This window comes from Hordeum vulgare, chromosome 3H (genome assembly GCF_904849725.1).
Source record: "Hordeum vulgare subsp. vulgare chromosome 3H, MorexV3_pseudomolecules_assembly, whole genome shotgun sequence".
Taxonomy (NCBI): domain Eukaryota; kingdom Viridiplantae; phylum Streptophyta; class Magnoliopsida; order Poales; family Poaceae; genus Hordeum; species Hordeum vulgare.
The window spans coordinates 604801501-604817503 of record NC_058520.1 but is presented as its reverse complement, the minus strand read 5'-3'; the positions used below and the strand labels follow the sequence as shown (position 1 = coordinate 604817503).

Below are 16003 nucleotides of genomic sequence, written 5' to 3'. Positions count from 1 at the left end.
ATGATGTGGCATGGTTACATGAGGAAAAAAAATACTTATGACTAAATGCATGACTTGATAAATATTTTAAAAACAATAACATATCACTAGTGGAGAAAGGGGTATTAGAACCGGTTGGTAAGGGCCTTTGGACCGGGATACACATCCGGTGCTACGTATCCGGGACTAAAGGCCCCCCCCTTTAGCACCGGTCTCTTACAAACCGGTGCTAAATGCCTCCACGTGGGCGCCGAAGAGTGTGCGCAGGCGGAGGACCTTTAGAACCGGTTGGTAACACCAACCGGTCCTAATGCTTTTTTTTCTTTTTTTTTTCCTTTTCTTTTCAGGGTTTCCGATTCCGTATTTCGGTGTTTCCGTGTTCCGTATTTTCAGGGTTTTCGTTTACGTGTTTCCGGTTCCGTATTTCCGTTTACGTCTTTCCGATTCCGTGTTTCCGATTCCGTGTGTCCGTGTTCCGTTTTTTACGAACACGAAATCGGAAACACGTAACCGGAAACACGTATCCGGAAACACCGATTCCGTGTTTGCGGTTAAGTGTTTCCGATTCCGTGTTTGCGGTTAAATGTTGATGCACCAAATAAAAGTACATATATACATGTAACACGAAGTACTAGACCGATTATCATTACATAATTTGAAGTTCGTTTCCTATAGCTGTATACTTGCATAGAGAAGGGAGCTGGCTATTGGTTCATAGGATGGAAAAATTCTCCGCCTTCATCTATGACTTGCATGAGGAGAAATCCTGCCAATTCCTCTGCAACTGCCTTGCAACGTTGGATTGGTCTTAGCATCGCCCGCTTTCGTTGCAGCTTTAAAAGAAGTAGATGAAAACAATTAAGTTATCAACAAAACTAACATAATTGATGGCAACATAAATAAAGTTGTGAAGATCCGGTTACGTACCTCTAGATTTCTGGAAGTACGGGATTTCTCATTGATAATTCTGTGAATGTGCTCGCAAACGTAGTATCCACAATAATCAGTGCCCTGTGGTTGTTGCGGGACGCCCTATATACGAGAACATAATTCAGTCAAATTAATAATAATCAAGAGAATGGTAATGGTATTGAAACCAGGGTACGTAGTACTACTTACTTTGTTAATCTGAAAGTGGAGCTTGTCTGCCCATGTACCGGGTTCTTCCTTGATGAACATTTGCCAAACCCTGGCCGACAAAGAAAAATGAATACAAGAGTTAATTATTACTTACTTGATATCAGGAAATGAACGAAAAAGAGGCCGATGAACGAAAGAGGCCGATATATATATATATACCTTTGAAGCATCTGACGCGCGCTCTTCCATTTGTCAGCGTCCCAGGTTAACGGGTCCCAGACTTTAACTTGTCCTTGATCGATTCTAATGATGAACAATATGAAGTGGGACCTGCGCACGTGTACACACGCAGTCATGCATACTCATCAATTACACTTAACATCAGGTAAGCAAAATGGAATGTGTACAAGACAGTAACACTCACTTGAATCCGTAGGGCCAAAGTATTTCTTTTTTGGTACTTTGTCGCTTCAAAAACCTTAGCAAATCATCCGGTGTATCCTTGTTGAACTTTTCTATTGTCTCTTGATGAAACGAATACGGGTCAATGAACCCAAAGTCCCAGATTCCTGCCAGCCTGCATTCACGAATCTTCATTCTGCATAGTAGCGTACAAAAAGAATGTCTCGTGAGTGATAATTATACGGGCAATGAACGCAAGCTTAACTAAATAATTAAATTACACAAATAAATCACTTACAAACAGTAGCAACTGACGATAGCTTTGTCGAGGGCACGTTGATTGTACATCTGGAAAAAATCATCGAACCCAACCTCCACACCGTACTCTCCGAAGTAGTGTTGATCCTGAACTGCCGCCATGATACAGTCTCTCTTTTGCCTTGCGGCCTCCAAGTACCAACCATGTAAATTCCATAGTTGGGTTGTTAGAGCACTAGGATTTTCGACCAGAGGGTGCTCGGGCTTATATTTATATACCACATCAGCAATAGCGTAACCTACGTCGCCCATGCGTGGACCGGACACTGAAGCCTGGTCAGATAACACCTTGAGCGGGGCAATTGACTGTGCTTCTTGTTGTCCGAGCTGGGGAACTTGTTTCCCGCATTTCGTCTGCTCCGCCTGCTTCATCTGCTCCGCCTGCTTCATCTGTGCGGTGTGCATCTTTTCAATGAACCGTTCATAGTATGAAAGGGGCGGCGGTGGCGGCGGTTCAGGATAATATAAGTTGTCGATGGTGCGCTCAATTTTCCACTTTGGTACGTTCTTCAGAGTTTCCTTCCAGATGTCTGGAGGGGGCTTCAGGGGAAATCGTGCGAACCATGCTTTGTTTTTGGCTTTCACGGCCTCGTCTAGTTCCTCCGGAGTCATCAGGCCTGGTAACTTCGGGGGAGTCTTGACTTTATTGGGTTTCCTTTTTCTCTTCTTGGGAGGAGTCCCGTTTCTTCTGAACTGCAGCTTCCGCTTTGCCGTACCCGTAGTGGGCGCATCCGTCGGCTCACTGGAGTGCACGGGCGATGGACTCTCGGCCTCGGGCTCCCTATCTTTGTTGTGGGGTGGACTTGGAGGTGCGTTGGGGGGTGGACTTGGAGGTCGTGCATTCTCTGTACGAAAGTGAAAAAACTATTAAAAATAGGCTTACATGTGGTGCAACATTCAGTAATTGTTGGAGGTGGTGCATTTGTACCTGGAGGAGTCGGTGGCCTTGGCGCCGCGTTAGGAAACACGATGTGTTTCTTCTTCCACAAGATGATACCAAGTTCCATTTCTCCCAGTGTCTTCTCGCCTTCACCTCCAGGAATATCAAGCTCAATTGACTGGCATCCCGGCGTAATTGTTGACAACCCGACACGAGCATGGGATGCTGGAATCTGACCACCATGGTAGGTTGCTCCAGGTTGATTCGGTAAAGCATAGCCTGACGCCACCATGAAGGATATGTTCCCCATTGGCATATGTATCTCACAGTTTGTCTTCTCCGTGACATCATCCACGGGGTAGTGAGGCGCCGACGGTTCGACTGCAGGACCGTCTTCTAGCTGCAGCTGCATGGAACCCACGCCGCTTCTATGCTGAGATGGGACGGCATCTGCTACAGGATCGTCTTCTAATTGCTGCTGATCAGCGTCAGGTGCAGGATCTTCTTCCTCCTCTTCAGTGTCAGGTACAGGGTGTCCCCCTTTCTTCAAGAGAAACGCCACCTTTTCTTCTAATGTCGCTATCCGTTCCAGCGCCTTCCTCTTGCTTCTACCACGGCTTCTGTAAGTGACAAGGTCCGCCGGAAACCCTTGGTTCCACGGGGTAGTGGCTCCAAAGCCTCGTGTTCGTCCCCACTTTTCGGGGTTCCCGAGTGCCTTCGTCAACTCGTCGTTCTCTCTATCGGGAACAAAAGTTCCTTTTCGAACAGCTTCTATTGCCTTCTCTAGATCTGATACGACTTGTGTTATTTTTTCCGACCATGGTCCCTCCGCAACAATCATCCCAGTCTCAGCGTCCAACGTTGCCCCATGCGCGAACAACCAGAACTTGGACCTATCGGGCCAGTCATGTGTCTGTGGAATGATATTTCTTTTCAGAAGCGCATCTTCATAGCGTCGCCACCTAGGCAGGGCAGTCATGTAGCCACCTGACCCCAAAATATGGTGATATTTCTTCTTCTTCGCATTTTCCGTATTTGTGGTTGATCGGGATGTAAAGACACCCGATTTCTTGTACGCCTTAAAATCAGGCCAAGCGTCTCTTATCTTCACTAGGTGCCCAGTGAAAACTGGATCTTCGTCCTTATATTTCTTCCACAAGTCTTTCTTCCACCTCTGGAATTGTGTGGCCATCTTCTTCAAAGCCCACTCCTCTACTTTCTTCTTCTTATCTTCCGCTACGCTGAAATTTAGCCAGACCGTGTCGCAAAGCACTCTTTTCAATCTGTCATCGACATAAGTAGCTCCAACGTTGGCGCCGGTCTTCGGCTTATTCCATTCTATTAAGTTGATCGGGACCAGGTCTCTTACAACAACTCCGCACTGATTTACAAATTTGCGATGAGTTTCTGGGGGTTCCAGTGGTTTGCCATCAGCAGCAACTTTATCGATCGAGTACCTTGCAGTATCTTTCAACCTTGCGGCCGGGCCTCGTTTCGACTTTGTCTCGGTACTTGCGCTAGGTGTTCCGGAGGGCACCTAAACGGGAAAATAATGATTCGTTAGTAAGTGCAATACAAATTAATTGTTGCGTCAACAGTGACTTGAGATATACATTGGCAGAGTTTGTTCCGGAGGGCACTTCTGCATCTACTACATCTTCTATATTCTCAGCTCCGTCACCGGAGTCGTTCAAAAATTGATTGCTAAACGCATGTCCACCGTCGTCATCATGATATATGGCCGTTGCATCTTCAAAAATCATCTGGCACATGTATCTTTCCTTCTCCGCCTCACCCATTCCCGCGAGCTGATCGGCGTGCTGATCATGTGGTTCTTGGGGATCCATATATAGCTCAACACCTGCTAGTAACAAGAATTTAACTTAGCAAAATTATTTACGGAAAAGTTTTACGGAACCGGAAATTTTACGGAAAAGTTTTACGGATTCGTCGGAGTCGTAATCGTCGCAAAGTTTTACGGAATCGTCGGAAAGTTTTACGGAATCGTCGGAAACTTTCCCCGCAGTTATGGAATCGTCGGAATCGTAGGAAAGTTTTACGGAATTGTAATCGTCGGAGAGTTTTACGAAATCGTCGGAATCGTCGGTTTAGGGTTTTACGGAATCGTCGGAATCGTCGGAATCGTCGGTTTAGGGTTTTACGGAATCGTCGGAGTCACCTCACGTTGCACGAATGTTGACCGACTTCGTCTATAGGATTTGTACGTCGGAAAGTTTTGAATGTTGACTGAAAAAGTGGGTCTACTAGAATCGTCTTCCTCGCTTTAGCGACATAAATGATGAAGGCGGCTTCAAATCGAGCCGTGAGAGCATCTCTAGCAGGTACGATTTGTACGTCGATAGAACAAATCCCATATAAACCAATTGAATTTACGACAAGGTCCAACAAAATAGCAGCCTCTCCCGTAGAAATGGCCGAGAATATGCATGATCACGTAACTTTTTTTTATAGGATGTCCTATTCGGGCCGGAAAAAAACTAATATCGACGGTTATAAGTACAAGCATACAACAATATGGATATACGAAAATATGGATATACCGTACGTGAAGAAGACGAAGTGGGGCGGTGAGGAGGCGGCGTGGGGCGGCGCGTGAGGAGGCGGCGAGGAGGCGTCGCGAGGAGGCGTCGAGGAGGCGACGGCGCGGCGAGGAGGCGGCGAGGAGGCGGCGCGAGGATCGGCGAGGAGGCGGCGCGAGGAGGCTGCGAGCGAGGAGGCGGCGAGGATCGGCGAGGAGGCGACGGCGCGGCGAGGAGGCGACGGCGCGGCGAGGAGGCGGCGAGGATCGGCCGGCGAGGCGGCGCGAGGAGGCCGCGCGCGAGGAGGCGGCGCGCGAGGAGGCGGCGAGGAGGTCGAGTCGGCGAGGAGAGAGGCGGCGTGGAGAGAAGGCGAGGAGAGACGCGCGGGAAGGCGAGAAGTTGGCGACCCCGGAGAGGTCTAGACCGTTTAGCACCGGTCTGTGTTAACAACCGGTGCTAAAGACCCTTTAGCACCGGTTGTTAACACAGACCGGTGCTAAAGGGTCCAAAAATTGGGCGCGAACCGAACCCACCTTTAGGACCGGTTGTTGTTACAGACCGGTCCTAAAGGTTTTTTTCCTTTTTCTTTTTTCCTTTTTTCTGTTTTCTGTTTTCTTTTTCTTTTTGTTTCCTTTTTCTTTTTCCTGTTTCTTCTTTTCTTTTTTCCTTTTTTCTGTTTCCTGTTTTCTTTTTCTTTTTGTTTCCTTTTTGTTTCCTGTTTCTTCTTTTATTTTTCTTTTTTCCTTTTTTCTGTTTCCTGTTTTCTTTTTCTTTTTGTTTCCTTTTTCTTTTTCCTGTTTCTTCTTTTATTTTTCTTTTTTGTTTCCCATTTCTGTTTTCTTTTACATTTATTTACAAATTGTCAAAATGTCATTTTAACACTTAAAAAATAAAAATGATATTTATCAAAATGGTCAAATTTAGTGGAAACTGGTCAAATTTTTGATATTTATCAAAATGGTCAACACAATTACATAAAAGGTTTAATACATTATTACACATCACCAACAACACCCCCTATCTATTTTTCTTCTTGCATTTCTTCTGATTGCGCCGTAACCATGGACTATCTTCATCATTTAACGGGATGCTTGGATCATCTTTGACTTTGAAGGGAGGAATTTCATCAAACTTATTGTAATCTTCTGACATGTCTGTCTTGTCCTCGACTCCCACGATGTTTCTTTTCCCTGAAAGAACTATGTGGCGCCTTGGCTCATCGTCTGATGTATTCGCTTCCTTATCTTTTCTTTTTTTCCGTCTGCTAGACATGTCCTTCACATAGAAAACCTGAGCCACATCATTGGCTAGGACGAATTGATCATTGTCGTAACCAAGATTCTTCTGATCCACTGTTGTCATTCCGTACTTCGGGTCTACCTTCACGCCTGACAGGTTGAACCATTTGCACCAGAACAAAGGGACCTTAAAGGAAGGTCCGTAGTCAAGTTCCCATATCTGCTCTATGTAGCCATAGTATGTGACCCTTTGCCCGTTGTTGTCTTTTGCATCAAACCGGACGCCACTGTTTTGGTTGGTGCTCTTTTTATCTTGGTCTGCCGTGTAAAATGTGTTACCATTTATCTCGTACCCTTTAAAGGTCAATACAGTCGAAGATTGTTGCTTGGCCAACAAGTATAGCTCATCTTCAACAATGTTGTCATTAATGAGACGTCTTTGCAACCAACCGCCGAAAGTCTTCACGTGTTCTTTAGCAATGAAATCTTCAGGTTGCTCCGGGTATTCCGAGCGTAAAATATCCTTGTGTTCCTGGATATATGGAGCCGCCAAGCTGGAATTAACTAGAACTGTGTAGTGTGCTTGAGTGAAAGATTGCTCGTCCATACATGTTGTTGATTTCTTTCCTAGCGTGCCTTTTCCACGCAGTCTCCCCTCATGGCGCGACCGAGGAACACCGATCGGGTTCAGGTCAGGAATAAAGTCAACACAAAACTCAATGACCTCCTCTGTTCCATAGGCCTTGACCATGCTTCCTTCTGGCCTAGCACGGTTTTTAACATAATTCTTCAAGACTCCCGTGAACCTCTCAAAGGGGAACATATTGTGTAAGAATACAGGACCGAGAACGGAAATCTCTTGGACTAGGTGAACTATGAGGTGCGTCATAATATTGAAGAAGGTTGGTGGGAACACCAACTCGAAGCTGACAAGACATTGGACCACGTCCTTCTGTAAACTTGGTAGAGTTGCTGGATCGATTGCCTTCTGAGAAATTGCGTTGAGGAATTCACATAGCTTCACAATGGGTACTCGCACGTTTTCTGGCAGAAGCCCCCTCAATGCAATCGAAAGTAACTGGGTCATGATCACGTGGCAGTCATGAGACTTTAGGTTTTGGAACTTTTTCTCTTCCAGGTTTAGTATTCCTTTTATGTTCGACGAGTAGCCAGACGGGACCTTGATACTGCTCAGGACTTGGAAAAAGATCTCCTTCTCTTCCTTGGTAAGAGCGTAGGTGGCAGGACCTTTGAAATTCTCTGGATTCATCAGGTCGTCTCGTTCGTGCATACGTTGGTGGTGCAGCCGTGCTTTTGGTGTATCTCTCGACTTCTTTCCATGCACGCCCAATAAGTTTAGCAGGTTCACGCAAATATTTTTCGTCACGTGCATCACGTCGATCGCAGAGCGAACCTCTAGGAATTTCCAATAGGGTAGTTCCCAGAATATAGATTTCTTCTTCCACATGGCTACGTGGTTGTCGGCGTCATTCGGAACAGATTGTGCGCCAGGACCCTTACCAAAGATTACTTTTATATCTTTGACCATGTCATATATATCAGTACCTTTAGGGAGGGTTGGCTTCCTCTGTGTATCTGCCTCGCCTTTGAAATGCTTTCCTTTCTTTCTTACGGGATGCCTGTTTGGAAGAAATCGACGATGCCCCGGGTACACATTCTTGCCTATATGTATGCTTTCAGTCTCGCCTAAACAGTGTGTGCATGCGCTGTATCCCTTGTTTGACTGTCCTGAGATGTTACTAAGAGCGGGCCAATCATTGATGGTTACAAACAGCAACCCTCGTACGTCAAATTCCTCCTGTTTGTACTCGTCCAACACACGTACACCTTCGTCAGCCCACAACTCTAAAAGTTCATCAACCAGTGGCCTCAGGTACACATCAATGTTGTTGCCGGGTTGCGACGGGCCTGGGATAAGTACTGGCATCATAATAAACTTACGCTTCATGCATAACCAAGGAGGAAGGTTATAGATACATAGAGTCACGGGCCAGGTGCTATGACTGCTACTCTGCTCCCCAAACGGATTCAGGCCATCTGTACTTAGACCAAACCTTAAGTTTCTTGGGTCACGTGCAAAGTCCTCGTACTTATCGTCGATGTTTCTCCACTGCGACCCATCAGCGGGTTGTCTCAGCATATCGTCTTCCTTACGGTCTTCTTTGTGCCATCGCAGCAACTTGGCATGCTCTTTGTTTCGGAACAAACGTTTCAACCGTGGTATTATAGGAGCATGCCACATCACCTTGGCAGGAACCCTCTTCCTGGGGCGATCGTCGCCCTCAACATCACCAGGGTCATCTCGCCTGATCTTATACCGAAATGCACCGCATACCGGGCAGGCATTTAAATTCTCGTGCTGACCGCGGTAGAGGATGCAGTCATTGATGCATGCATGTATCTTATGCACTTCCAATCCTAGAGGGCAGACAACCTTCTTTGCTTCATACGTACTGCAGGACAGCACGTTATCTCTTGGAAGCATCTTCTTCATTATTTTCAGCAGCTTTTCAAATCCCTTGTCAGATATTCCATTCTCTGCCTTCCATTGCAGCAATTCCAGGGTGGTGCCCAGCTTTTTCTGGCCATCTTCGCAATTTGGGTACAATAATTTTTTGTGATCTTCTAACATGCGCTCCAACTTCAACCTCTCGTTTTCACTTCCGCAGTTTATCTGTTATTCACGAATGACCTGACGAAGATCATCATCAGACTCATCAACAATGTCCTCAAGTTCAGGCTCGTCTTCCCCCATTTCAGTATCACCGTGTTCACCGAACATAGGATAGTTATCATTATCCTCTTCTTCTTCATTGTCTTCCATTACAACCCCTCTTTCTCCGTGCTTGGTCCAACAAAAATAACTGGGCATGAAGCCTTCTTGCAACAGGTGGGTGTGTATGGTTCTTGAGTTAGGGAAATTCCTCTTATTCTGGCATTTTTTACATGGACAAAAAATAAATCCATTCTGCCTGTTTTTCTCAGCCACATTGAGAAAACTATGCATGCCATTAAGGAATTCGGGACGACGTTGATCACTGTACATCCATTGCCGGTTCATCTGCATTATATAAATTTATCAAAAACCATTATGCTAAATCATCATGACTAAATTAATTAATTAATACAGAAAGTTCATCACACGTTAAAACCAAAGTAGCGTAGTGACCGTACATATATAGTTCTCATAAAAACACACACTGAAACCAACCATAAAAACTCTCTCTAATTAATGCATTTAAAAACAACAACAAATGCGATCAAAACGCAGCAAAGGTAACAATTGACCCGACGGCATAATGATACCAAGCCTCTTTACTAATTGCATATTTTCTAATCTTTCTAATCTTCAGACGCATTGCGTCCATCTCGCTCTTGTGACCATCGATGACACCGGCAAGAACCTTTTCCAAGGTCATCTTCTCTCTTTCAGTTTTTTCCAACCTTTCTTCAGTTTTTTTCAATCTTTCTTTCAGGCCAACATTTTCTTGTTCAACTAAGTGTAACTTCTCAACAATAGGGTCGATTGGCATTTCCGGTTCCACTACCTCCTAGATAAAAATATCTATGTCAAGTTGGTCGGCGTAATTAATTGTCATATAATCAGGAAATGAAAATATGTAGTTATAAAAGATAATATACCACATCCGAATCATAGACTGGACGAGGGCCAACGGGGACGGATATCAAAACCATGGCGCTATACATATAAAAATCTTACACAATAAGAAAATTATATACAAGTAAATATGTAAATCATACAAATCAAACTTTGTTTTGGTAAATAAAAACAATAGGCTCACCAAGGTTGTGTCGGTGACGGGGCGATCGACGGCGGTGAGGAAGGGGACAAGGCGCGCGACACTAAAAAAACCACAAATCATAATTAAATTTGAGCTCAAATTGCATATGTATACATAACAAATGATGAACTCTCTCTAGCTTAGGCATTTCATCAAACACCTAGCTAGCACAACAAAAATGAAATGAGCAAGAAAACGAGCAAAACTTGCAATGCCGGAAGAGGGAATGTTGATGCTAACCGTAGGACCGATGGGTGCCAACAATCTTGACAAATGGTGGAGAAAAATGGGGATGGATTAGAGCTCCCAAGAGGAAGGAGAGAGCAAAAATGGAGTTGAGCTCGAGCTAGAAAAAATGGAGCTAGAAAAAATGGGGTGGAATATAGGGGTGCTCGGGGAGGAAGGAGAGGAGGGCTTTAGGACCGGTTTGTGTTAAAAACCGGTGCTAATGGGTCTGACAGCGGGGCCCCGCAGTTGCTGCAAAAATGAGAAAACCTTTAGCACCGGTTTGTGATACAAACCGGTTCTAAAGGGTCTGTCCACTGGGCCCCCCTCCCTGCAGCAAACGGTCCAAAAACCTTTAGGACCGGTTTGTGTTACAAACCGGTCCTAAAGGCCTTGCGGCCATTTGCTGCAGGGAGGGGGCCCAGCGGACAGACCCTTTAGAACCGGTTTATATCCAATCCGGGTCCAATGTGGTTGGCTCAATGCCCTGTTTTCTACTAGTGTATATGAAGCATTTGACAAAAGATGCATAAAAAAGTGTAACATGATCTACATATATTTGCTCTAAAGTGCCCATAACAAAAATTAGTGAAACAATATGTAGATTAGTGCACACATTATAACTTATGACCACATGCATCACTTGATGATGTGACATGGTTACATGAGGAAAAATAAGTAATTATGATTAAATGCATGACTTGATGATGTGGCATGGTTGCATGAGAAGGAAAAATAGGTAGTGGGTTGCAACTATTTAAGAATAGAAGATGAATGCCCCAGCATTTGGGTCACATTTTTCTTAAGAGATACCGAAGAAGACTTAGTTTCATATCCAGTTCCAACCGATGTGATATATCACCTTCACAAGATGCAATAGTAAATCAAATGTCTAAACACCATGCAATGACCGTACTTGTTAGGATTCCTGTTGCTTCAACTTTTGACTGTGATGGCATATATATGGATAAAAACATTGATAAAGAAGTAAATGAACTGCAGAGTATATAGGAGTATGCAGAAAGGAAAGAAACGAGTCGGCAAAACTGTGTGCAGACCTCTATTTCTCAATCAACTTACTAATGCCAAGGCAAACCGAGGAAGGGACTCTTAAATGTAGCTTGTTTTCTCGATAGACATCACGTACCAGGATGATAGTTCTACTAATAACACACCACTACTAAGGTACTAGAATGATGACAATTCACGACCACTAGAAAACCTAATGCAGCAAACATGAAATTGTTGTTCGATGGGAGGCCACGAATCTCAACAACCACAAAGACGTCCCGCCAAATGAATGGTAGACTCCTGTTGAATTTTGTAGTCGGCCAGGGTACGGTGGTCCTCCAGCTGCGTCCCAGCAAATATGAGGCGCTGCTGCCTAGGGGGAATGCCGTCATGCTCGTAGATCTTCACCTTCACACTACCGATAGTGTCTGAGCGCCCAACCTTAAGGGTGAGGGTGTTGCCTCGCCACATCTTGATGAATAATTCCATCACAACAGTTGGATTGCACGGAAGGAGGATGAGGAGAAGAGTGGACCCTTTCCCAATGTTGTGGTCCTCCAAGGTGAGCTTGCCGTCGTCCAGCTGTTTGTTAGCAAAGATGAGGCACTGCTGGACCTTGGGAAAGCCCTCAATGTCTTCTATCTTGGCCTTCACCTTGTCAATGGTGTCTAGGCTGTCCACCTCGAGAGTGATGGTCCTGCCTTCTAGCGTTTCCATCACGAAGATTTGCATCTTTTCTTGGAGGTCAAGCGTGGAATCATGTTGGACGCCGTAATCGGCCAATGTACGGTTGTCTTCCAGCTGAACCCCGTCCAAGACGAGGCGGTACCGCTCCTGGATCTTTGCCTTGATGGTGTAAACTGTGTCTGACAAGTGGACCCCCCTGAGACAGATTTTCCTGCCGGCGGGATTCTTGACAAAGATGTGCACTTTGGATGGGCTAGAAAACCAAATTCACCAATTGTTAGACAATATTTAGGTTGTAGAACATTACGCAAAAACATTAACAATTCCAGCAGGTAGTACAAGCAAACACCTAAATAAAAAACAATACAAGCAAGAAGAGAAATCTACTCTGTAAATAACTTGTTTAAACAAAACCTGGTATCGCACTGAGCCCAGCATGCAAAGTTCAAGACTTGAGCAGCCATAAAAATATACATGGTATCACTCAGTTTATAATATATTAAAGAGGCTAGTTATAACTATTCGTCAAGTGATACTTCTATTCGGTTAACACACTTGTCAAGTGAGACGCATGTTCATAACCGTGTAGCAACAAACGTCGGCATCTTTCTCTACTCTATTCCATTCTCAACCATCCGATTAGTGTGGCAGTGACAAACAAGACTCTTCTCCAAGTATGATGCCTCACCTTCAGCAAGCTTTAGTAACACCTCTATTCCCTCTCGTCACAATTATATTCAAATTATGATGATGCATATCATCAGATGTGCATGAGGCAAATTTACATGCGATGCGACCACCCAAATCAACGAAGAAAAACAATTTTGATATTTATCCTCAATATATAAAACAAAAGGTACAGCTACAAACAAAGACAACTCATTACCCACACTTTCACGAATATGCATGGCCAATATAGCTGGAGAAGTGCATTCATGGCCAAGACACCGGCTAGTTATGTGTGCAGGACTGCAGATTTGGAAGCTTTTCAATATTAACACGTTAATAATATGCACTATTTGATGGAAGGGGTGGTTCATATGTTGTTTTTCTAACAAATCAACATATGAAATAAATAAAAACAGTATAAGAGGCAGAAAGCAAAAGTAGAAAACATCTCTTATTTTAATTCAATCGACCAACTATCGCTTGTTGCTCTGACAAAGTTTTTCCATTGTGCATAGAAAAGATGAAACTGCAGTTCAGTATAACGAGGCAAACTTCTGGCCAAAAAGCTTGTTCCCGTGGATATGACAAGAAATTACAATACATGATTAAAAGGTTTGATTAACTTGCATTGACTAACATGAAAATCAAATATTCTATTACCGATTGGCACAATTACTAATTAAAAATTTATAGAACAGTAACAAGTGTTATGTGATATTTTAGTGCCCTTTTAAAAAAAATATGTAGCTACAACATAAGGTTCAGGTGTTCAAAATGGGACTATTAGCCCCTGAGCAGTACTTGAACACTGGAAACTCATATTTGACAGGCCGAAGAAGAGTCGATTTGATTCAATTAGCAAACTGAGGGATCTAAGGCCCTGTTTGGAACCATAATAGATTATAATAATCTGGATTATGAACATAGATTATATAATCTGGTTTATAAAAATAATCCATGCGGGCATGTTTGGAGGCCAGATTATATAAACTGTAAACCAGCTTTTAAATTGTACAATGACATGTTTGCCCTCAATTTACAAGGAAAAATAGGAAAGTGGCGGTGGCACTGCGTAATTCTTTTGAAGTTTACAAGGATAACACGTCATTTGTAATCCATAATCTCATTTTAGCTGGGGTAGAGGAGATTATGAGATTATAATAATCTGGTCATCTAGTTTATAAAATCTACAATATAAACTGTCATGTTTGGAAATACAATAGATTATAAAAATCAGATTATATAATCTGGGTGGTTCCAAACAGGGCCTAAGCTGACAAAGTATGTGTTCCAGAATCTCATATTAGAGTTTATGCAGTAAAGAAAATGCTTTCCTAACAGGATACTGCACTGATCCTAACAGCAGGATGACTTGCACCTAGCAGCTAGTGTTAAGTGCAGGAGACACACATACAAAATAGAAAAACTGTCTAAAAAACAACACTGATCACTTACTCGTCCATGTCGGCACCGTCAATCTGCAATGAATTGCTGCCACTGTCGTCTTCGTTGTCGGTGCCGCTACTGCTGCTGTCACCAACTTCCTCCTCAGAATCTGCCAAGCCCATCAAACACGCAAGCCACTCAATGACCCCGCACAAAACAAAGAATGTGATGCGTATGCACCATGCACATTGCGAGACAGAGTCGGCAAAACTCGCCATGCATGCTACCTTCCGTGCCAGAGGTAGAGACAGAAGGAGCAGCTTCCTCGACGCGCTCTTCCGGTTTGGGACCAGCGGGCAACAGGTGCGGGCGCTTCTTGGGGGGCATTCTGGCAGGCTGTCTGTCAGGGATTTAAGTTTCATGTTAGTAAAGGAGTCTGCGCAGGCATCTGTGCGACAGTGAGTAATTGATATGCAAATTAATTGCTAATGGAAGATCTGATTTTCATGTTAGTCAAAGCATGATGCAGATGCGGCAAGTTGGGTTGGGAAAATTGGAAAGAGAAATGGCATACCTTCATCACCAAGTCCCCTTTTAATTAAGAAGTAAACATAAATTCTCAATTAACTTACAAACACTTTGTAAAATAGACTCAACAGCTAGCACGCAAATGCCAAATCAGCCCACCGTTACAGAAGCTAGCTAGCTAGAGAGCACCCTTGAGAGTTGCTACACCACAACGCATCGATTTTAATTAGTCAGAGAAAACAGAACATTCAGACTTAGTAACTAAAGTTAACAGCATGTAGATGCTTCCGTCCAGATTTTATTTACATAAAAAAGAAGTTAACACTTGCAACAGGTAGGTCACAGAAGCAACAAGAGAGATCTAGTCACAAAGGTCGACCAGCACGTACATATAACAATTTTGGACTATCTTTGCTGTTTATTGTGTTACTGTTGTTTTATCTATATATATATATGCATATAAACAAAACAAAATTTCAAAAAATAAAGGGTTTAACTTATTATTAGATTCTGTGGTGTGAGGACATACATACAACAAGAATTGCTACGTGTATCACCGATCTCTGGATGAAAGAGTTTCTTCTCTGAAAAGAAGTAGAGTGTACGTATAGCCTTGCGTGCAGACAAAGGAAAAACTAGAATCCACCCAATCCATATGCGAATAGTTGTACGGCGGTAGAGAAATCGTGAAAAGATTTCAACACATTATCGATCACACAAAAAAGAACACAACCAAAGCAGCCGGGCGTGGGGTGGGGGTCGAGCCCTTTGCAGCCAATACTAGAGCAGGGGACGCATCTAGCTAGCCTACACTGACTAGGGTAGAACGGCCCTCAAGAACACCGTCTCTCTCGTCATCGGACTGGGAGCTAGGTCAGGCGGGTAGGGTTTTGCCGTCGGGTTGCTCACATAGGAGAGGAAGGTGAAAGGAAGAGGGGTCGGATTAGGGTTTACCGAGAGGATAGGAGGAAGATCTCCGCTCGAGTCCGGCGGCGGAAGGAGAGCGGTCGAAGCGAGAGACAGAGAGGAGTATATATTGTTGGGAAAGGCCCAGTCGCACGCGCGACGGTAGCGAGGCTGGCCAGCCGTATCGTTTCTTAATCTCAGGTTAGATGGGTGCTTGACCTCATACCCGTATATAAGGAGAAAAAAGGTAATCATTGTAGGAAAAATCTAAAAAAAAGCGTGCCCATACTAACGTTTCCGTGCGACGGGCGCACTATAGTGAGGAGAACA

The 16003-nt window shown here is 44.1% G+C and overlaps 1 protein-coding gene across 3 annotated transcripts in view; it reads right to left on the bottom strand.

The window, feature by feature from the left end:
- LOC123445590 (polyubiquitin 11-like) overlaps positions 1-15771 on the bottom strand; it is an 85921-nt gene extending 70150 nt beyond the window's left edge. For 2 of the 3 annotated variants that reach the window (XM_045122598.1, XM_045122599.1), the window contains exon 1: positions 11767-12244. In XM_045122598.1, the coding sequence (XP_044978533.1) occupies positions 11767-12229 (463 nt within the window). In that variant the 5' untranslated portion in view covers positions 12230-12244. Of the gene's footprint in view, positions 1-11524; positions 12438-14308; positions 14409-14526; positions 14636-15721 lie in introns of those variants that run through there. The other variant, XM_045122597.1, reaches the window with a different exon arrangement.
- Positions 15772-16003: the final 232 nt, after the last annotated feature.